Source organism: Erpetoichthys calabaricus, chromosome 7 (assembly GCF_900747795.2).
Source record: "Erpetoichthys calabaricus chromosome 7, fErpCal1.3, whole genome shotgun sequence".
Lineage (NCBI taxonomy): Eukaryota > Metazoa > Chordata > Cladistia > Polypteriformes > Polypteridae > Erpetoichthys > Erpetoichthys calabaricus.
This window is the reverse complement of record NC_041400.2, coordinates 54844704-54868863: the sequence shown is the minus strand read 5'-3', so window position 1 is coordinate 54868863 and position 24160 is coordinate 54844704. Positions and strand designations below refer to the sequence as shown.

Here is a 24160-nt window from a genome sequence, read left to right as displayed (position 1 = left end):
CCCACCTCTTTGGGGAAGCTGGTCTCCGCGTCTCAGTACCCGATTGGATTTTTCGTGCCTTTTGTTTTTAAGTCTGACCTCATTTCCAGAAATCCGATTGGATCGGCCACGCGATATTTTATAGGTCCCGCCCTCTCTGTCTTGTGTGGCGCGTCAGGCAGCCTTTGAAGCATCTGCTTTGAAGCATCGCACCGTGCCCCGCGCATGCGCACTTCACCAGAAGACAAACACACACAGACACATGGACGCACACAGGGATTTTATTAAAGAGGATGCAAACACTGTTTAGATACCAAGCCTTTGGAAAACTTTGAGAATTAAAACGTTTTAAAATCTGGACAGACTGTTAATGTTGATAGAGTTTACAACATACAGAAAACAGAAAAGGTCAAAAAAGAAACATAAATGTTTAACTCATTAAGACAGGGTCTGTAATTATTTTTTACCTGTGGAACAGTTTTATTCTGTGCTGTTTATTCAGGGTCAACACTTTTTAGCACTAGGGCTGTCATTCCTCGATTCTTAAACCCTCTCTATGAAGTGTGCTGTTGTAGTGCATTACTTTATTTTATTATGTGCTATTTTAAAATTATATTTCATCACATTAACTTTAAAAAATTATTGCACATTTACATTATAGTGGTGAAATGTATAGACAGTGGTGCTCCACCTCCATGTGTTCATATACTTGGTATATTATAGTAGAAGGTGAAAGAAAGTTAATTGGATTTGGCTGGCTGTGGTGGTTGCTTCACCGATGAGGTCTGTGTGAATGTAACAGCCTGGTGCATTTTCCTTTGAGCTGTATCACAAAAAGTACTGCTCATAACAGTAATGATTATGATTTGAATTTTTTTTTTTTTTTTTTTTTTTTGAATACAACCTTTTTTTGTTGCTGTTTCTACATACAGTTGGAGAAACCAACTCAAAATTCAAACCTGTCTACTGTATATAACATTATGAGAATGGGTACTGTAGTTTTTGAGATGAGCTGTAATGCGCATTAAGGTTAATGCCAAGACTATTGACTACTACTATCGCCGAGTATTCCTGTGCTTTAATGACTAAAATTTATATTTGTTTTCATCGATGTAAAATTTTTAATGTATATGGAGTTGCAATTGCCACTATTATTTTTATTGACCTACATTATAGACTGTACTGCATATCGAGAATAGTATCTAATTCCAATACATTTATTAGTATTGTATCGAAGTTTGATTGCAAAACTTCACAGTATATTCTGATACAATAAAAAAAAATTAAGAACACATACTTTCGCTTAAAGTAAAATTTGTTAAAATGCAGTTAAAAATACATTTCAGCAAAGAATGGCTCTAGTTTTTAATTTTTATTACCATGCTTCTTTTAACTTCACTTGTTTGTTGTCTGGTGCAAATCTTGTAATCAATATTTAACCCACTTCCTATTGTCCAAATGACTTGAAATTTTGCACATTTCCTCACTTCCGATGACAATACATGAATGAATAATCAGTTTCACTAATTGACCAATTACAAAATTATGCTCAAACAAAACCAAGACTAAAAAGTTGAAAATAATATATATATAAAAAAACTTTTTAAAAACCATGCTTATATTAGGGCAGCACGGTGGCGCAGTGGTAGCGCTGCTGCCTCGCAGTTAGGAGACCCGGGTTCGCTTCCTGGGTCCTCCCTGCGTGGAGTTTGCATGTTCTCCCCGTGGCTGCGTGGGTTCCCTCCAGGCGCTCATACATTACTCGTAAAATAAAAGCGTAGGCGCTTTTCATCAATCAATATTCAAAAAACACTTCTTAAAATCTTCGTAAAAGCGCCCATGCTTTTATTTTACAAGTGATGTATGACAGACTTATTTTTTACTTTTTAGTATACTTAACTTAATATAACAGTGGTTTTTAAAAAGTATTTTTTATACATATATTTTTGCTCTTAACTCACTACTCCATGATTTTTAGAAACATTATTAATAATATAAAAGAACCATGCAAGCAAGAAAGCAAAAAAAGTGGATAAATACTTACTGAGCAAAAATACTGTAGAGCAATTGCATTTAAGGTATCTCCTTCTTGAATGTCTTTCACTAAATACACAATATCATCTGACCTCTCTCTGGAGATGCTTCTTCTTGCTTTTTCTTTTCCTCTTGATCTTAACTCATAATATTCTACTTCCTCTTCAGAAAATTCATTTTCCAAAACAGGGCTATTTCCAAATACATATGCATGTCCTCCATTGGCAGGTTGTATTCCCGTAGCTGGCTGGTAACTGCGGTGTTGGCTTCTTCCAGTCATTTTTACTAATGGTAAACAAGAACAGAATACAAGTTGAGCTTTTGTAATCATTATTTAGTGTTGTATTACCTTATAACTTAAATCACACACATCCATCCATCCATTATCCAACCCGCTATATCCTAACTACAGGGTCACAGGGGTCTGCTGGAGCCAATCCCAGCCAACACAGGGCGCAAGGCAGGAAACAAACCCCGGGCAGGGCGCCAGCCCACCGCAGATCACACACATCAAAACAATAAATTAGCATTTATTATAATCTACACTTTGTCAAAAGAAGTGATATTCAACATTTATTAGGATGAATTATTTGATGTAATGGTTGTGATAACAGTTTAAAAAGAACATTTTTTTTTAATTACAACAGACAAACTATTAAAAAATTTGCATGCATAGTGAACATTTCTGTGTTAATTTCAGATTGGTCACTCTAAATTTGCTTAGTAATTACAGGTCTTGAGACTGATATGAAGTGAATGAGTCTTTATAAGCTTTCCATCTGTTTTCTAACACATTGCTATTTGATATTCAAAGATATAACGCAGTACATTTTTCACAGAGCTGAGTTTGTTCATAAAACTAATTCCAGTCACTTATTTATATTGCTTTTTAAATTTTTGATGGCATGACAGCCAATAGCAATTGTTGGAGTTAGGCATGTAGTTTCTCATACTCCTTAAAAAAAGTTAGCAAATGTACTATGACAAAGATGAGGAAATTTTCTCCACAAGGATATGAAGTCATAGCTCTCTTTTGTTAGGGCTGGTTTACACTTTACACTCAGAACGCTTACACGCATGCATCATGGCTGCCATGTGTTCTCAGCATTGTACTGTACTATCAGGTCCAACAGGATCAATCTGCGTGCTTTGATGTTTGTTGAATGGTTCAATGCAGTGAAGCAAATCATCAGACTTAAAGGCTTACATGTGAATGTCTTCATGGTGTTTTTCTTTATCCATTTCTGACATTGGCAATACAAGTGTTGCATATTCCCTTTCATAATGACGTGATACATTTAAAAGGTATCACATACCATGTGTTGCTGTTGTAGTTTTTTTTTTTTTGGTACCTTCGCAACAGTGTCAGAATGCAACAAGTTTTTACTTTTAAAATCCTTCTTCCCTCAACTCACAGCACAGCGAAACCAGATGTTATTTTCACACCATGATGATTTCTTGAACTGCCATCTGCTGGAATCCTCCAGATTTATACATGCAAGTATAGTCAGTGCACTGCTTACATAGCAGCAGCATCCTCAAGAGCATGCGTCATGTAGTGTTAAGTAAGTTCACAGCCTAAATGCTGGTATCACAAAAGGTAAAGATGCTGTTTGAATGGGCAAACTGCCCAGTCACTACTATAATTTGGAAAGTGCTACAGAAGAGTGCCCTGGTGGAAAATCCACAAACAACAGGTAGAATACAATGGCAACACAAGTGACATAAGGCTACAACCTACTCTAGTTTTTGAACTCAAGCTAATACTACTACTAGGTTTAGGTTTAGGTTTATTTGTCATATATAGGTTAACACAGGGTCAACATACAATGAAATGTGTATGACGAGAAAAACAAGTCACTCAGCCTAGATCCAATAAATCTTAAAAAAAGATTAGAAGTTAAAAAATAGACAAGCCATATAAAATAAAATGTGTATGTTTTAAAAGAAGTTATAGAGCAATATGAGTTGAATGAGCAGCAAGTACAAATGACAGTTATTGCACAGATAATGTTTTATAAGTACAGATGCATATTCCATAAAGTGCAGATGCATGTTCCAGTCAGTATTCTGAGTGTGTGCAGGTACAGTTTGTGTATGAGTAGTGCAATGTAGATGTAGTGCAATGTAGATGTAATGTAAGTGTATGTAAGTGTTCAGATGTTGCTGTTGAGGAGTCGAATGGCCTGGTGGTAAAAGCTCTTCTTAAGTCTTGTAGTCCGAGCAGCCAGACTCCTGTATCGTCTGTCAACAACATTTTTGGCTTGGAAATTCTGGTAAGACCTTCCCAGAATTTTCCTATATTATTAGGGCTGACTTCTCTAAAGTAGAGTAACTTACCTAAAGAATAAGGTCTGTCCCCTTTTCCTAATAATTAGTCAAACATTCAAGTTCTCATACTTTTCACATCATATAAAAATCAAACAAACAATGGGATGCTGGTACCCTGCATGTCTCAACTGGTATTAGATAGATTAGATTTACATTAAGTAACACGACATCATCACAACCACTTCCTGCTCTGGAAAATCAATTGGTTACGAACTGCTAAATTAAAACAGCAAAAACTCAATTTTAGAATCAAAATTATTTGAGGTGAAAAAGAAAAGCCACAAAAACATGGAAAAAATATGCAGAGTACACACACCGCACGACTCGAACGTCCCTCTGCATGCTACTGTTCGTAGCTTACAAGCTACACTACAGGCATTAAAAGGCTGTACTGCTATGATGGCAGTTTAATTCAGTGGATGACATTAACTCTAAGAGCTAAAAGTTATCAGCGTTGATACAATTCCAATATGTTTTTCAGGTGTTCTTCATTAAAGATCAGTGTAAACTATTAAGACACTTCGACTTCCACAGAAAAGCAGAGAACCAGAGCTTTCCAATTATAGACAATATACCACATTTCTGTGTGCTATTTGCATTACCATGATCACCATCATCCACCAACTTCCTGGACAACAAATTGCATCACACCCCTCCAAGACTGCCATTGATCTATAAGTTGAAGACATGCAGTATTTTAAAGGTTTTCAATTGGAGTCTTGATCACTAACCATCCACAGCAAACCATAGGATTCTTTATACTCCAGTAGTGCGAAACAGAATACAGGATGTCAATCTGTGGCAGCTTCAAGCTGTATAATTGACTCTGTTCCTTGTTTCCTGAGCATGAATTCTTGTTGATGGTCTGTAGAGTCTGTGCATAACTACTTAAGAACATGGCACCCGAAGCACTAGAGATGATACAAGCAGTTATGAGGAGCAAGAGCACTCTTTTGTGCCCAGGTTGTGCTGTTCTAACGAGGAATGGGTCTCAATATTATCACTAACTGGCTACCTAAATGTCACTTCAGCACTGAAGCACATCAGCAGTGCTTTTTATTTATAATGAAATGTCATTTTATCTATTTTTTTTTTTACCTTATGGGCCTCACGTAGCTCAGCCTGCCAATCCTACATCCCTAATTCTAATTCACGTGACTTACAAGTGGCAAGAGCCCGACATTCCTCCTTATCTGGTGACACCATTCCTTTTTCCCCAAATTCTGCTAAAGCAGAAATTGTGAGCATTTACTCAGTTCACATTTATTATAATGTAATAAAGTTGTCAATAAAGAAGCAAAGAAGGGGACTTCAAGAACTGATTGCTCAATTAGATTAACTAATCAGAGACTTCCCAAAGTGAAAAACAAACAGTGAAAAGAAAGCAACAACTTTATGACATGTAACATGTAACAAAGGCTACAGATCAGTGAATACACTTGACTTGAGCATTCCTAGTTTTCATACTCTTTCTCTGTATGTTTAGCATTCGTTTGCTCAGAGGTTGATGCGCTTGCTGCTTCCTGAGCAGCTCTTCTTTTCTCCACCCTAGCAGCCCGCTTCTTCTCTTCTTTCCTCAGCATCTTTTCGTGTTAAAACTGATTAAGTCAGTGTTTGTGTTGCAATTACTTAGTACATTTTCCTTAATTTTTCACTTAAGCGGGTACTTAAGTCTTCAATCTGCCTCAAGAATGATTTAAGATATGAAGAGATAGAGGAAGGTGGTAGGGATGAAAACGGCTCCCATACGCATGCGCCGCATAGCTGCCCTGCTGGCCGCTGCCGAGAATTGATTCTACAATAAAATAAAATAAAAATGAAAAAAGAAGAATAACCTTGGCGGTCAATCATCACCCCGAAAGCAGATAGTAGACGTCACATAGTATATGTGTACCAAATTTCACGTCAATAGTTCAAACGGTTTGCGAGCTAGAGGTGATTTAAAATCCTGGACAGATAAAAGGACAGCCATGGTAGCGTATTATATAAGAAGATGCTACTCTGTGCACGTGGCAATGCTACTACCATTATTATACATAACACTATGGGTTGTGAGTAAGTTTGCTGGACATTACATACTATGAACAGCGTGCTCTGCAACTGAACAATTTGTGCACTACTGTCCTTGTATCACTTGACGTGGTCCATATTTGTCAGCTTGGTTTGAGAATTATAACCTGCCCTCTAGGTTGTTGCCCAGTTTTACCCTCTTTGCTAATTTTAACCAAGTATGAGTTTAGAAATAAAAAATACATGCTTTGTGCATGCTAAGACAGGATGATACGACCCATAAGCTGAACGTTCTAACCGGTTCTGAGTTTCATTATCTGATGACTAACAAAGTTGACAAGTTAGGATAACTGCTGCATGAAAGGTGAACTGCTGCATGAAAAAAATACTATAAACAGTATTATTAAAGGAACAGCATCTTTCATAATCTGAATGTAACAGAGCTACAGCTGCTAATAACAATCAAGAGATTTTTTTTTTTTTTTCGAAAAAAAGAAAAGATTGTTTTTATTTAAAAGGTATTGGCTTATTTATCTTGAAGTGTTATTGACCAAATGCAAGGATAATTCCAAAAGCAACAAATGTCAGATGCCTAACAAGATGACTTATGAACAAACTTGTTTAAAAAAATAGTGTTACCATTTGTAACAATTTGCTGTAAATGAAAGTATCATGATTAATGTCAGTGTGAGCTCACGTGGCACTGATACCATAATGTTTGTTTTTTTGATAACACTGTTTAAACATTATTTCTCAATTATGGAAAGTAAAATGTAAATTAATAAAATTACTAAATCCAAAATGTTATGATAAATTAAGTTATTTATGATAACAACTCATAATTTCTAAAACCTACACTGAAGTCCCTCATTTATTATTAAATGGAATTCCCTACACTCGTCAAAACTGAAATTCAGGTCCTGGATTAATATACCTTAAAGTGCTTACTTGTAGCTGTACTAGCAGTGGCATTGTTATTTCTCTTTTGATTTCACTCTTACATAGAGACATAGTGTACAGCAGGAGGATGGTGATCTTAGAATTAATGGATAGGATCATCTTCTAGCCATTTTCCCAGGTAAAAAAGAATGCCACTTGCCTGAGACAATTTACATGGGGTATTCAATAATTTATCTTCACGAGTATCATGAACTTGTGTTACAAATCTGAACTTGTCATACATACAGTTTGCGATAACTTCATATCAAGCACTGAGGGCAAGGACTAGCTCTTCTACAAGCAAGTCTACAAAAAAAATAATAAATAAAATAATAATAATTCATTACATTTATATAGCACTTTTCTCAGTACTCAAAGCGTTATCCACACAGAGAGGAACCGGGAAGCGAACCCACAATCTTCCACAGTCTCCTTACTGCAAAGCAGCAGCACTACCACTGACAAATGACAAATTGGGAGCTTCATTCTATCATTAAATTTCTTATTAAGGAAGGGAAGGAGCCAGAGAAATCCATGAGAGGTTGAATATTGTGTATGGTGATGATGCACCTTTGTACTATAAAGTGATGTTTTAAGCTCCAAGCAACCTAAATGTGGTTGGGAATCAACTGAAGAGTTCCCCCACACAAGGCTTCCTGTTGAGGTGTCTTCATGGGAATTGGTAATTATGCAAAAAAGTGGAGGCCATGATTATGAAAGATTGTTGGACTCTGGTTAATGTTACAGCCCATGAACTAAGCATTTCAACTGGCACAGTTTCCACAATTATCCATAATCATTTGATAATGTCACAGGTCTGTTCCTGGAATGCTGACAACAGATCAGAAAGCATGTCACCAGGAATTCAGTCACAAAGCTTAGACTTTGTTTGAGAACATCCTACCGACTGTTCCTTACTGATTATCACTGGGGATGAAACGTAGGTTCACCATCATGACCCTGAAACCAAACATGAGATCATGCAATAGAAGCATAAGGAGTCCCCGACTCTCAAGACATTTTCATGTGCACCAGTCGGCCGGAAACATCATGGCAACAGCCTTCTGAAATACAAAGGGTATTCCAATTTTGGAATTCATGCCACACAAGTCAACCAACACAAATGATACCTACATTTTCACAATGAAGTCATTATATGAGGCCATCAAACAGAAATGCTTCACAACAACACACAGTCCCATAAATTGAATGTTGCTATCAGGGAACATGGCTTTACACAGCTTAACCACCCACCGTACAGTCTAGGACTGGCCCCGGTGATTATTTTCTCTTTTGAAACCTGAAGATATTCCTATGTGAATGGCGAGTTCCCAATGATAATGACCTCCAAGAGGTGGCAACGGGTTGGCTGGAGGACTAAGATGAATCCTTCTATTCCAAAGGAATCAAATCACAGAAGACAAAGTGGACCAAATGTCTTGAAGTCAACGTGGATTACATTGAAAAATAATGAGGTGAGTTTGACTTTTGGTGAGTAATGAGGTGAGTTTGGCTGATTGTGTTTTAATTGGTAGATAAATTATAATTTGTTTGCTTCTTTCTGGTCAATGGAGAACCATAGGACATGGGTAGAATAGCTCTTTTTGAATATTTATTTATTGTTAATGTTGTTTAAATTTTTTAGTATATAGTCTAGTATACAGTACACATTTTCAAAGATTCTGTGTCTTCTAAATAGTATGAGCAATATATGTATTTTTACACAATAAAGATACTTTGAATATAATTTAATTAGATCAGATGACTCCGATCATTTTTTTAAAAATCAACTTAAAACACATTTGTTCAAGAAGGTATTTAAGTGGCCCTGGCATTTTGACCATTTCTTTCAGTTTACCTTTCTGTTCAGGTTCCCAGGATGATTTGCATTTGTATCACACATTCTGTCATTTGTTAGGGGTTTTCTTATAGTATTTGTATTTTTGTATTTTGTTGTGGTTTACTGTTAGCCATTCTAATTCAAAGCTTTGTGTTTTCTGTATTTATCTCTATTTAGTGCTTTATGCTGATATTATTTTGTATCCCGTAACATGTAACATCTTCTTTCATTCTAAAATTCCATTAAGCACTTAAGAGTGTGGGAAGTGCTATATAAATTAAAGTACATTAATAATAATAATAATAATAAATCTTTAATTGATTAAAGTGGTCCTTATGAAAAGAAACATCACAGTAGAACTATCCACTGTTAACTTATAAAACTGGGCCAACAGAAGCACCTAAACTGGATTCAGTCTAAAAAGTATATGCACATAGATTAAACCATCCATCCATCCATTTTCCAACCCGCTGAATCCAAACACAGGGTCACGGGGGTCTTCATATATACAGTGCATCCGGAAAGTGTTCACAGCGCATCACTTTTTCCACATTTTGTTATGTTACAGCCTTATTCCAAAATGCATTAAATTCATTTTTTTCCTCAGAGTTCTACACACAACACCCCATAATGACAGCGTGAAAAAGTTTATTTGAGATTGTTGCAAATTTATTAAAAATAAAAAAAATTGAGAAAGCACATGTACATAAGTATTCACAGCCTTTGCCATGAAGCTCAGAATTGAGCTCAGGTGCATCCTGTTTCCCCTGATCATCCTTGAGATGTTTCTGCAGCTTACTTGGAGTCCACATGTTGTCCAATCAACTGAATGTACATGATTTGGAAAGGCACACACCTGTCTATATAAGATCCTACAGTTGACAGTTCATGTCAGAGCACAAACCAATCATGAAGTCAAAGGAATTGTCTGTAGACCTCCGAGACAGGATTGTCTCGAGGCACAAATCTGGGGAAGGTTACAGAAAAATTTCTGCTGCTTTGAAGGTCCCAATGAGGACAGTGGCCTCCATCATCCATAAGTGGAAGAAGTTCGAAACCACCAGGACTCTTCCTAGAGCTGGCCAGCCATCTAAACTGAGCAATCGGGGGAGAAGGGCCTTAGTCAGGGAGGTGACCAAGAACCCGATGGTCACTCTGTCAGAGCTCCAGAGGTCCTCAGTGGAGAGAGGAGAACCGTCCAGAAGGACAACCATCTCTGCAGCAATCCACCAATCAGGCCTGTATGGTAGAGTGGCCAGACGGAAGCCACTCCTTAGTAAAAGGCACATGGCAGCCCGCCTAGAGTTTGCCAAAAGGCACCTGAAGGACTCTCAGACAATGAGAAAGAAAATTCTCTGGTCTGATGAGACAAAGATTGAACTCTTTGGTGTGAATGCCAGGCGTCACGTTTGGAGGAAACCAGGCACTGCTCATTACCAGGCCAATACCATCACTACAGTGAAGCATGGTGGTGGCAGCATCATGCTGTGGGGATGTTTTTCAGCGGCAGGAAATGGGAGACTAGTTAGGATAAAAGGAAAGATGACTGCAGCAATGTACAGAGACATCCTGGATGAAAACCTGCTCCAGAGCGCTCTTGACCTCAGACTGGGGGCGACGGTTCATCTTTCAGCAGGACAACGACCCTAAGCACACAGCCAAGATATCAAAGGAGTGGCTTCAGGACAACTCTGAATGTCCTTGAGTGGCCCAGCCAGAGCCCAGACTTGAATCCGATTGAACATCTCTGGAGAGATCTTAAAATGGCTGTGCACCGACGCTTCCCATACAACCTGATGGAGCTTGAGAGGTGCTGCAAAGAGGAATGGGCGAAACTGGCCAAGGATAGGTGTGCCAAGCTTGTGGCATCATATTCAAAAAGACTTGAGGCTGTAATTGCTGCCAAAGGTGCATCGACAAAGTATTGAGCAAAGGCTGTGAATACTTAGGTACATGTGATTTCACAGTTTTTTTTTATTTTTAATAAATTTGCAAAAACCTCAAGTAAACGTTTTTCGCATTGTCATTATGGGGTGTTGTGTGTAGAATTCTGAGGAAAAAAATGAATTTAATCCATTTTGGAATAAGGCTGTAACATAACAAAATGTGGAAAAAGTGATGCGCTGTGAATACTTTCCGATATGCACTGTGTATAATTTTTATATATATATATATATATATATATACACAGTAATCCCTCGCTATATCGCGCTTCGCCTTTCGCGGCTTCACTCCATCGCGGATTTTATATGTAAGCATATTTAAATATATATCGCGGATTTTTCGCTGCTTCGCGGGTTTCTGCGGACAATGGGTCTTTTAATTTCTGGTACATGCTTCCTCAGTTGGTTTGCCCAGTTGATTTCATACAAGGGACGCTATTGGCAGATGGCTGAGAAGCTAGATTGCTTACTTTTCTCTCTCTCTTGCGCTGACTTTCTGTGATCCTGACTTATGGGGATTGAGCAGGGGGGCTGTTCGCACACCTAGACGATACAGACGCTCGTCTAAAAATGCTGAAAGATTATCTTCACGTTGCTATCTTTTGTGCAGCATGTCGGTGCTTCGCATACTTAAAAGCTCGAAGGGCACGTATTGATTTTTGCTTGAAAAACAAACTCTGTCTCTCTATCTCTCTCTCTCTCTCTCTTTGTCTGCTCCTGACGGAGGGGGTGTGAGCTGCCGCCTTCAACAGCTTTGTGCCGCGGTGCTTCACATACTTAAAAGCCAAACATTTTGTTTGCTTTTCTCTATCTCTGTGACATGATCTGCTCCTGACACACTCCTTTGAAGAGGAAGATATGTTTGCATTCTTTTAATTGTGAGACGGGAACTGTGATCTCTGTCTTGTCATGGAGCACAGTTTAAACTTTTGAAAAAGAGACAAATGTTTGTTTGCAGTGTTTGAATAACGTTCCTGTCTCTCTACAACCTCCTGTGTTTCTGCGCAAATCTGTGACCCAAGCATGACAATATAAAAATAACCATATAAACATATGGTTTCTACTTTGCGGATTTTCTTATTTCGCGGGTGGCTCTGGAACGCAACCCCAGCGATGGAGGAGGGATTACTGTATATATACATATACATTTTATATATATATATATATATATATATATATATACATACATACATACATACATACATATATACATATATATATATATATATATATATATATATATATATATACACACACATACATACATATACATACATACATACATATATATACATATACATATATATATATATATATATATACACATACACACACACACACACCACAATGATTATAATTTTAGTTATATTGTGATATAGATTTTTACCCATATCCACCACCCTTATCTTGAATATTACAAAAAAGTAAAACCTCACACACATTCAGGATCATTACTAAAGCTCAGTGTACACCTTAAATTAAAAAGTAATTGACTAAATCAAAAATTAAAAGACTGAAAAAGACTGGCACATTTTAAAGGTGGTCATCATTAATTTATTTGCTGGAAGCACATATGTATTCGCATACTTAATGTTTCTTTCATCATCTCATTAAAAGCATACTTAAGGCTCCTGAATCAGTTTTAATATCAAAGGGCAGAGGTTTCTCAAACCACATTCCCACTCAGTTTCCCATTGTCCATAAACACGGCCTGTAAACTTGTAGACAGCTGAAAGCAGATTTGTGATAATTCATAGTTTTCGGTTAAGTGACACTTTAGAATTCATAGAAAGTAAAATATGGCAAAAAAGTAAAAATGTGAATGCTATAATTAATATTGTATTCACAGTAGTACTAGGGTGTTGTACCGTGTTAGCCATTATGAATGTAGAGAAAAGCCAAGCAAAATGACACCTTTTATTGGCTAACTAAAAAGATTACAATATGCAAGCTTTCGAGGCAACTCGGGCCCCTTCTTCAGGCAAGATGTAATTCATCATTCCTGGTCAGGGTTATTGGCATGTTTTAAAGGACAACACGGTATTACCAAATGCAACATTCATATTCCATGTATAATTAAGAAAATAATATATGGCAATAATAATATATGACTCACATATATAACAACAGCTCTGCTAAATGTAGTTTTATGGTAGAGTTTTGGTTTCTATCAAAGAGCTGAATCAAACAAACAATAGCACTATTTCATAAAAGAAGAAATGAAACCATTTTTTTGCTTGTTTTGCAGTTATATTGTAGGTTTTACCAGCAGATGCTCTCTTTTAATATCATTATGCAAAAAGACTGAAAAATAATTCAAATTTGTTTCTAAATTACCTTTTAGGACAGGTTACGCTGTCACAAATTTAATTTAGCAACTGACATAATTTTGTTTTTTCTAAATCTGTAAAAACTACAGATATTTAATGTTGTTTAATATGTTATTTTAATATGGAAGTAATTCATATTATTTTTAAGCTACTGCTTTGCATGATACTTTTTACGAAAAGTCACTTACTTTGAACCATAATTCATATAATTTACTTCTTCAACTTATCTTTCAAGATTACACAATCAGACACTACACAATTCTTTTCATCCGTTTTATTTATAAAGTTCTTTAAATGTGTAGTCTTTTACACATATCCCTGAATACTATTTTAAACCTCATATTGACAATTTTATTGTACGACTGTACAAAACTCACAGATTCTGGCTGAAACAAATCATGTCTTTCCTATCAGGGATATAAAAGACTATTAAATGCACATTGTTACCCACAGTTTACAGTGTTAATGTCACATTTACACTTTATTGATGATTCTTCTTCTGCTTGTCAGGATTTAGAATTCTAAACATTCTATGCCATGTTGATGGAACGTTTTAATACTAAATTACCCAGGATGGCCTTTCAACTATTATGTAAATCATCAGCCGTTCATATTTAGAAGACAACACTGTCAATATTACATATTTGCACCTGTACTCATCCGCTTTTAAACTCAGACATTCATAAATATAACATTGATGAAACGTGTTCCTTCAGCTAAACTTTGAAAACCCACATCTAACTGAAGTAGCACAGTGAGGCAGTGGTTAGTGCTCCTACCTCAAAATTTGTGCTGTCTGTGGGTTTTACTTGTGTCCACAAGGTGCTGTGATTTTGCACCCATGTACAAAACACAATGAGTTTAATATAATTTGAGTTTCTACTTTAACTCATAAAGGTGAATATAAGCGTGGGTCATTATCTGTCACCCTATCCATACACCATCCTGTCGGTAAAAACTCTTAAGTAAACAAGTGACCCTGAACTAGGTGAAAATATTTTTAAGACTGGTGGATGGAGTGAACTTCTAGCTGTACTGGGTTAAGCAGATCCAGGAACTGTTAGGATGTTTTTTTTAATCACTTAACTAACATTGAACTCACTCTTTTGAAATCTTTCAAATTATGTTTCACGTATTTAACTAAAGAAAGAATACGCCTGTTGTTTCATTCCACTGCGTTATTATATTTGATTTGCGACTGGTCACTGTTATGTTTGTAGTTAAGACTTGAAAGTTGACTCTTATTCCGTTCCTACTACTTCGTCTACCTTAAAAATATATATATTTTTTAAACTGGGACATACTTAATAAAACTAATGGAGAAAAAAAAAAAAAGTATCTTGTATAGTGACAAATTCATCGATCACCTGCTCTTTCTTTTTGTGTTACCTCTCGCTCTCCACATAGGCCGTTTAAAACTTAAACAAAAAACGTGCTATTCTTATGTTAAAGTACATTGAAGGAAAGGCGCTATACAAACAAACACTGCAATGTCTAGGCCTTTTTTCTTACTACAGTTCTTTATACGCGATTTCTGTAATACAGAGAGAAGTGAAGAACTATGATAACAGAACCGCCTGTCGGAAATGTGAATTAGCTAACCTACAGCTGCGCGATTTGAAAACATTTGTCAAATCCGAGAGGAAGTGCGATTTCTGATCCGCACTCAAACGGCGGTCAAAAGTATTTCTCAAAAAAATACAGAAAGTATACCGTGCAGACTGTGAGGTGAAAAAACTGTTTTGCGTTACATTTAACTAGCCATCCAACACGTCTTAAATAACACACCAAACTCGGCGAGGTTTTAACTTACATATATATAATCACACAAAAACAAAAGCTCTTCCTGAAGTACATTATCCAGCAACTTACTTTACATCTTGTCCAAGCCAAACGAAACATTTTCAATGGTAGGTAACCTAGGATCTTACAGTATCGCCACTGTTTTGCCACGTCATGGAGCCGACTGACGTGATGACGACAAGAAGAAAGGGCGGTGCTTAGTTTCCGTACCGCCCCCAGGGCCTGATAGTGAGTGCGAACAGATTAAATGTTAAAACGGCCTGCAATACGAATCAAAAACACGGTGATGTCTTGTAAACACAGCAAAAGGCAGGGGTTTAGCGAGGAGGCTTCTTTAGTAACACATTGTATTGTACTGTAATAACTTGTAATTCCTTTAAATGTCTGCTAAGGTTTGTTTTACTATAATGCACTCTGGTTTTAGATAGAACAATGTATAGGGTGGTCCAGATCTAATTATGCAATTTTCATTACGCTATAACAAGTTCATTACATAGAGAATTTACAGCACCTGCCCTGCACATAGAGATTTCACTTAAAATTCTTTTTGTTGCCGATAGATGGCAGCACATGCCCTGCATTCCAAAATGACGGGGAGACGGTTGTCAGTCGAACAGTAGTATAATTAGATCTGGACCACCCTAATGATGGATGTGATATCTGTGTATTTATCATGGAATATTGTGTATATATATATATATATATATATATATATATATATATCTGGTCAATTAATATTTTAAAATATTATTGTCTGTATTTCGCACACCTTCTGTATATGTAGCGTAAACCTTTGCATGTGTTCCTTGCAATCCTTGTACTGGAGCTTTTTTATTATGGGAAGAAAAAAATGAGAGAAAAAGCTGAGTTTCTGAAGTGGTTTGGTGTTGGTGACTTGCAATCACAGTCTGAGTCATTCTCACTGTAAAAATAGTGTTTCAGTCAATTTGCTTCTTTGTTTACATGTTGTGTTTCTGTCTACTTGTCATTTGATTGTGCTGTGAGAATAACGAAGACTGTTAGTATTGCACCATTCCTCCTGAATCATCTTATCACTGTGAGAGAAATTTTATCATCTTTAAAGCTATTTAAACTTACCTTGTGCCAGCAGATGCTTTCAGCTTAAGCTATACGTTTACAGAGCACAATGACAGAAGGTCTTTCAATCTGGAGGACATTCTGGGTGTATTTGCTGCACTCAAAACCTGCAAACAGAGATTTTGAAAGTTATGTTAATACTTTTACTTGACATTTTTTTAAATAAATTTTATGTGCCCCTTTTTTTATTTTTTAAAATATTGTGTTTTCCAAGTTGTGTTTATTTTTTTTAGCCAAATTACTCGGTGTTGCCTGGGTTATAGCTGTAAAAATGGTTTAAGGAAAAAAGCAAAGGTTTATGTCTTTTTAAATGGTGACCCTGTTGTTATTGCTGGCTGTCACCATCTGTCATCCACAGTGCCTCTTTATCGATGTCTCTGTTTTCATGAGTCAAGAATTTTTTTTTTTTGGTCTGACTGTATTCCAGAATTGCAGTACCTCCTTGGTGGGTTGTAACCATGAACACTACCATGTCTGATTCATCCTCTTAGTTCAAAATGGTCAGTTCCTAGTGCTTAAATTATGAATGAAAGCTGACAAAGCAGAAGTTAAACAACAACCCTTTGATTCTCCTATGTGTTTTGTGCACTTTTATTCTTGATCAAGCCGAAACCAACACAATCCCATGCAAATCTTAATTATGCTCCATTTAATTTTACAATTGACAGAAGCAGCATGCATCGCTGCTCAGGTAAACAATGTTAAGTTCTGGTCATTTTGTCTGTTATTCTGGCTTCAGCCTGTTTGAATGTTTTATTTGCTCTTTGCCAAGAGGTGGCACTGGCATACAAACTGTAGTACACAGGAAGAAAAACAACAAAAACAACAGGGACCCCCAGGGTCAAAATGCTGGGTTCCAAAGTAGTCAAAGTGGCCCAGATGGTGAAAGGGTGTATGATTGTATAGGAAACATACAAGCAGACATTTTATATATATATAAAACCTATGCAACATTCCATGATCTGCTTCTCGCAACTGAAGAGGGCACCGTGGCTGATGTTTGCCAACTTGCAGACCAACCACAAGCGTTACCTGGTAGGTAACCACACATACAATCAGATTGTGATTCAGACTACGAAAGTCATGAATGTAATTACCCCGATCTACATGCTGTCAAATAAATGAACCTCACGCCGTGGCGCAACATAAAGTGGTTTCGCCGCTGACATCCAAGGTTCAATCCCCGAGATGGGGTGCAGTGAGTGTGTATGCCTGATGAGCCCAGAGTTAGGGTCATTAAATTCTTTCTTTTGATCTTTTTCATTTAGGATATTGAGCTGAAATAATGGTAATAAATTTTACCGTGTCAAGCCTTAGGAGAGGATAAGTTGGAGGGCCCCATGGAGATTTTTTTCCTGGTTTTATATAAAGAAGCTTGAACATATTCACATTTTATATTCCTCACTAAACAGTTTTAAACACATAGTGGAAAGTTCCCTTGCAATGGAAAGTTGAAAACCAACACATACACATAAGCATCTTTTTCTGGAAAACTTTGTTTAGAATTATACTCTCTCCATCTTTATTAAGTCATGCATTTAAAGAGGTGAGGGTGCTCCTGCAAAGAAATCTTATTACACCCAGTTTAGGCATGCCAGATCTGCAAGTCATTAGCATCTACTATCGCTGTAATTATAGCACTCAATAATAATTAACTTAGCCTAAGAGAAAGGCTATAAAATCTCCTCAGACCCGAAATCGGATGTAGAGGCAACTCCCTGTCACAAATAAGAAGGCAAAATGTTGATTACATTATTTGATCTTTAGATCCTTTTTAATTTTAAGGGGGGATTTTGCACCTGGATTTCGACTGCTCACAAAGAACAACATGCACGTGTACGTGTTAAATTTTGAATTTTGGCATTTAGACTTATTTATTTGTGTTCTGTTTCTGGAAAGTCATTTTGTGGTGATGTGTATTAAAGGACTATGGCAGTGTGCAGGTTTTTAGATAAAACAGTGCACCTCAGGCTTTGTGGGTGTGTGTGGGTGCAGCGCTGTAGCTGGGGGGCATTTGGTATTGAGGAAAACTGATTACCTGTTAACATGCAGGGGAATCAACTCAGCTGTTCCACATTGGCACTCCGCAGGTCATAATTAGGGGACCACTCCCACATGAATATATATTGAACTTGAGATGAAAAACATAAGAGGAGAGGAAATTAGAAAAAAAAGAGATTGGAAAATTAAAAGGAAAGGAAGGAAAAGAAGAGTCATGATCATGGCAGAACAGTGCTGTAAAGAGGAGGCAAGCAGTTGGGGATGATGCCCTGGGTGGAGCAAGTGGATGGTGCTCAAAGGATAGGGTCGCTACTGTTGAATGCCCAGGAAGCAGGAGCGACTAATCAGTTCAGGAGATTCCACATACACTGATGGACAGTAGGGGGAGAAGAGAGCAGAGCTCATGGGATCCCTGTAGACATAAAGGGAAAAAGCAGTAGAAGGTGAGCAGATAAGATGTTGTTTTATATGGATTTGGATACACTGAGGCTTGTAATTGTTTTTATGGATAGATCCTGGCTGTGTTTTAACCTTTGATTTCAACCTATTCATTGGAGTATTTATTTATTGCATTTTAACCTCCACAAACACAGTTTTCTTTTTGGAGTATTTATTTATTTATTGAAGTTCTGCATTGCACTTTGTTTTGGGCACTAATAGATTGCAAAAATAAAAAGCACTTTGCATGTTTGCACCAGTCTTGTAGGTCTGTATTCTCATTCGCCCTAGTCCATCTTGATATATGTCTATTGATGTCTGGGTGCAAAAGAACTTGATTTGGGCTGCTGTTAGGATATGTAATAAAAAAAATGTAAAAATTGAAATAATTCTTCTTAAAGTTCATTTGAAATAGCAAATTAATTTGTGATTAAGGCCGCACAATATACCAGTGCTTTTAAATAGAAGTTTTTAAAAAGTCAAAAATGTGTACAGTACACTCGAGATACCTCATCAAAAACTGGACTTTCCTGACAGATTTGTTGGAAGAATGTACCAAATTTCATTGAAATCGATCCACTGGAAGCTTTGTTTATTCATGTGAACAGACAGATGGACTGACAGACAGATGAACAGTCGTGGCAATGACAGTAAGTACTTTTGCATTTTATGCAAACTTGCCTAACAATGAACAATGAGTGTATTTATTTTTCTGTCCCAATTAAGTTTTACTAATCCTCCCAGAATCACAGCCAGGGTGGCATAGTGGTTAGTTTTGTTGCCTAGCCTGGTCACCACTTGTTTGGAGTTTACATGTTCTCTCTCTCTCTCTATGTTTTGGTGTTTTTTCCCAGATATCCTCTAACACAATCAGTCTTAGTTTGGTTAATCAATGACTCAGGGTTGGCCTGCTATGCATGATTTTGTTTATTAGTGTGCCCTCTGATAGACAGGTACTCAGTCTAGTGTTGGTCCCTGTCTTGCCTAGCAGTCTGCAGGAATAGGGTATAGCTCACTGTGACCTTGAAGTTAGATTAAGCAAGTTCACTAAACAGACAAGCAGCCCAAAAAAGTAAATTTCTTGCTAATTTAATCAACAGTGAACATTTCTGCAACCTCTATAACTGTGTCAATTTCACTCTGTGATTCATGCACTTAATTCAGATACATGAAACAGGAAAATTATCTTTGTAATTCAGTCTGTATTTAACCTAATTACATATTTCAAAAGTATTTTGAAATATTTAGGGCCTTTCCGATTTTGATTAAGCTGTGTGGATCTTTATCTGTTGCATTTTAACCATAAGATTGGACATCAGCAAAATACATTTTCTGAGGAGATCAGTTTACTACCAAGTTATTGGAATCACTGGACAGAATTTTAACATAGCCAGTGATCATCCACTTTATAGATATTCAGGAAACTAATGGTTAGGTTTACGAGCAAATGTATCATCTCTTCTGTGTTACAGGTTAATTATTTCACAGCAGTAACATGCCAAAGGTAGAGAAGAAGGGCAGATGGTTAATGATACTTTGTTGAACTAAGTGCATTCCCCAGTGTTTCTGCTGCATGTAGTAACATTCCCCTGTGGCTGAATGTACTGAGTAAAGCTTTTAAATATTTACATGTAACTTTTCATATTAGGCATTGACATCAACAGAAGTTTATAAGTTACATAAAGCTGTTTCTTTTTTACATTTAAAAGAGTAAATTGAATTTCTTAAAAATCTGACTTATTCTGAATGTTTTCACTGCACTAATAAAACTTATGTAAGTACTGCTGATACCTTCTTCATTATGATAATAACCAGATAACCATCTTTCTTGGCATTTGCAAGATGTTCCCAAATCTTTTCGTCAAGTTTTTGTTTTGGAAAATAACAGTACAGGCAAGCTTTTTAGGTACTATTACACCATGGAGAGATTCCTCAGGAACAGTCATTGGGAAACAACCAGGGAACCGGAGCACAACAACTGAAAGAGTGCTACACAAGAGTGCTCTCTTATTCTAGACTCATTTTACATTTGGCTTCAGACAACTTTAAACCCTTTCCCAGCCTCATTTGTGTCTAGGTTCCTTTTGATTATGGTTACAGCTTCTTTAGAAGTCCCTAATTTTTCTGAACTGCTGAGCCCAAAATATCATTATTGTCAGATGCAGGGAGTGTAGTGAAATTCATACTTACATGGGCTAATCTTGGGTGGCGCGGTGGGTACCGCTGCTGCCTCGCAGTTAGGAGACCCGGGTTCGCTTCCCAGTTCCTCCCTGCATGGAGTTTGCATGTTCTCCCCGTGTCTGCGTGGGTTTCCTCCGGGTGTTCCGGTTTCCTCCCACAGTCCAAAGACATACAGGTTAGGTGCATTGGCGATTCTAAATTGTCCCTAGTGTGTGCTTGGGGTGTGTGTGTGTGTGTGTGTACGCGTGCGCCCTGCGGTGGGCTGGCGCCCTGCCCGGGGTTTGTTTCTTGCCTTGCGCCCTGTGTTGGCTGGGATTGGCTCCAGCAGACCCCTGTGACCCTGTAGTTAGGATATAGCGGGCTGGATAATGGATGGATGGATGGGCTAATCTCTGAAGCATCATTAGTATAATTACCTTACCACGAAACTTCTGTCTTCCTTAAGTAAAACAACTCACCTTACCTTGAAATATCTGGTATTCTTACCAGAAAAATCTTAGATCATAAACAGACTACTTTACACTAAAAAATAAGTAAACAAAGGTTGTTCAAAACTTAAATACTCAATGGTATTAGATTTTTACTAGCAATAGCATCTGTGTACGTGCAAACATACATTTTGTCTTTCCTGACACTTCTCATTGCTGTTGCAATGTGACACACACAATTTCATTGTAACTTGTCCACACTCTGGAATTCATTCTTTTATGGACATAACTGTCAGTGGGTTAATCTTTCTGGTTTCAGCTTTAAATACTCAATACATTGCCTGCTTCTCTGGCCAAAGTCTGTGTTTTCCCACCTGTTTCCCGCCTAGTGGTCTGAAGATCCAGCCTCCTATCAGTGCTTCCATTGCTTTCCATACATTCAGAGAACACAAGATCAAGCATTCATGGCATATTCTAGGTTTGCCTGCTCTCCTGTGTCTTGGGAGAATCCCTCTCAATTGCTCCTGACAGGACACTGTTCTCAATCTCAGACTTTTGTACCTACTTGAAAATGATATCCATGCTGTATTCACATTTCATTGCAGTGGTTGTTGGCTCTAAGGAAGAAGCAGAACTCATCTCTGAAGTTAGCATGATGTCAGTGCACCAGGCTGCTGAAAGCCTAACACCATTTCAAGAAAAGTGACTGCAAATCGTCAAAGCTGTCATGAAGACATCAGTACTACATGTCCCTAAGCCACTCCTGTGTTGTGTTCTGTTTTGTGTTTAGGGTCATTGCCCTGTTGGAAGGTGAACCTTGGCCCAGAACACTCTGGAGAGATTATATTTAAAGGTATTTCTGTACTTTGCTCTGTGTTCAGCTTTCCCTCAACCCTGCCTAATCTCCCAGTCACTGCTAATGGAAAACAACCCCACAAAAATGATACTACCACCACCATGCATCACGGTTGAAATGCTATTGCAAAGGTGATGAGCAGTGACTGGTTTCCTCCTGATATGATGCTAGTCCTGGTTTCATTAAACTAGAGAATGTCGTTTCTCGCAGTCTAAAAAAGTGTTCTAGGTGCCTTTTTTGAAACTCCAAGCAGGCTTCCAAGTACCTTGTACTGAGGATAAGCTTCTGTCTGGCTACACTGTCATAAAGCCCAAATCAGTAGAGTGTTACAGTAATGCTTGTCCTTCTGGAATCATTGAGGCAGTCCCCTGGGCCTAGAAACACACCAGGCAAGTATACAAATATAACATTTGTTAATTAAAAAATACTTAAGGGCAGGATACACAAAACAAAAAACTCATAATACAAATTTAAAAAACATACCACACCTTTAGGCCTAATTGTGCAGGTTTTAAACACCGCTCTCTGAAGACTTACCCTTTCCCTGTTCCATCCTTTTGATGTCATTGCTACTCGCAGCATCTTGTATGTCCTCACATCTATATGTTAACATCCATCCATTATTCAACCTGCTACATCCTAACTATAGGGTCATGGGGGTCTGCTGGAGCCAATCCCAGCCAACACGAGGCACAAGGCAGGAAACAAACCCCGGGTAGGGCGCCGGCCCACCGCAGGGCGTATATGTTAACATACTGTACAAAATAAGATAAAACAATTTTAGTTTGAGTACTTATTTTATTACAGCACATTATTCCACCTAGAAGCATTGATCTAACTTTCAAGAAAAAAAAAAACATATGAGAGACCACTATGGCAAGGTAAACAATTAGCTTTGCTGTAAATTAGGATCAAATCCTAAAATGGAGGACAATGAAACTTACTAACTATAGAAAGCAGTAACTAATGTCAAATCACGCTGGGCCTTATAACATCACCACAGTAATCTATGACTTAATTGCTCCAACAATTAACTTGTCAATTATATGAACAACTTGATGAGTCTAATAGGGTTGAAAATTTAGCTCATTTTAAGACTGTAAGGTCAGCCGACATACCAAGTTATACATTATCTGAATGGCAGAGGAATGATTCTAGTGACAATGCTTGTAAAAAGAGTTTGACGGTGGAGCAAGACTTTGGAAAGATTAGTAGAATCATCTTTGAGATGTTTCTAAACCTTGTTTGGAGCCCACCTGAGGTCAATTCAATTGATTGGACATAATTAGAAAAGACACAATCCTACCAATATAAGGTCTGACATTTGAAAATGTGTATCAGAGCAAAATTCAAGCAATGAGGTTGAAAACAATTGCCTGCAGAGCTTACAGACATTATTGTGTCGAGGCACACATCTGGGGGCTTGGGTTACAAAAAATTCCTGCAGCATTGAAGGTTCCAAGATGACAAAATGTTTGCCAAAAGAAATGTCTAGGATGTTACAAATGCCTGATACACAGGATTATTTTATCTTTTGACCAAAACCTACATAAACCAGAATCAAAGGTCAAAACAAAATAAAATGTCAAAAGCAGTATTGTTCTTAACCTAATCCTTTCAAATTACTTGAATGCTTATCTTTCCAGGTATCTTTCTTTTACGTGATTTAAAAATTTGGACACGTGCTTTAATGCATGGTCATTTTTGTATCATAGCTGCCATCACTTGCCTTGCAACCATGGAATCTCATAATGATAAGACACACAAAATGGTAGAACCCATGAAAACATACACACAAAATGCAGCTGCCCTTGGAAGAAATGCACAAAATGGAAACATAATGACAAACACCTTTAAAATTATAAAACATGGTTGATTAAAAAAGTATTCAGACCCCTTCAGTTTCTGTACACTTTATGTGTTGTAGATTGAATTTTAAATTGATAAAT

The 24160-nt window shown here is 37.3% G+C and overlaps 1 protein-coding gene across 5 annotated transcripts in view; it reads right to left on the bottom strand.

Annotated features, from left to right (window-relative positions):
• The window catches only part of lysmd3 (LysM, putative peptidoglycan-binding, domain containing 3), a 39928-nt gene extending 17891 nt beyond the window's left edge, over positions 1–22037 (bottom strand). The window contains exons 1-3 of one of the 5 annotated variants that reach the window (XM_028804749.2): positions 21921–22037; positions 16308–16414; positions 2024–2298 (exon numbers count right to left, since the gene is read on the bottom strand). In XM_028804749.2, coding sequence (XP_028660582.1) covers positions 2024–2293 — 270 coding nt within the window. In that variant the 5' untranslated portion in view covers positions 2294–2298; positions 16308–16414; positions 21921–22037. Of the gene's footprint in view, positions 1–2023; positions 2299–7288; positions 7605–15219; positions 15399–16307; positions 16423–21920 lie in introns of those variants that run through there. The other 4 variants (XM_051929527.1, XM_028804747.2, XM_028804750.2 and 1 more) reach the window with 4 other exon arrangements.
• Between the last annotated feature and the right edge of the window lie 2123 nt (positions 22038–24160).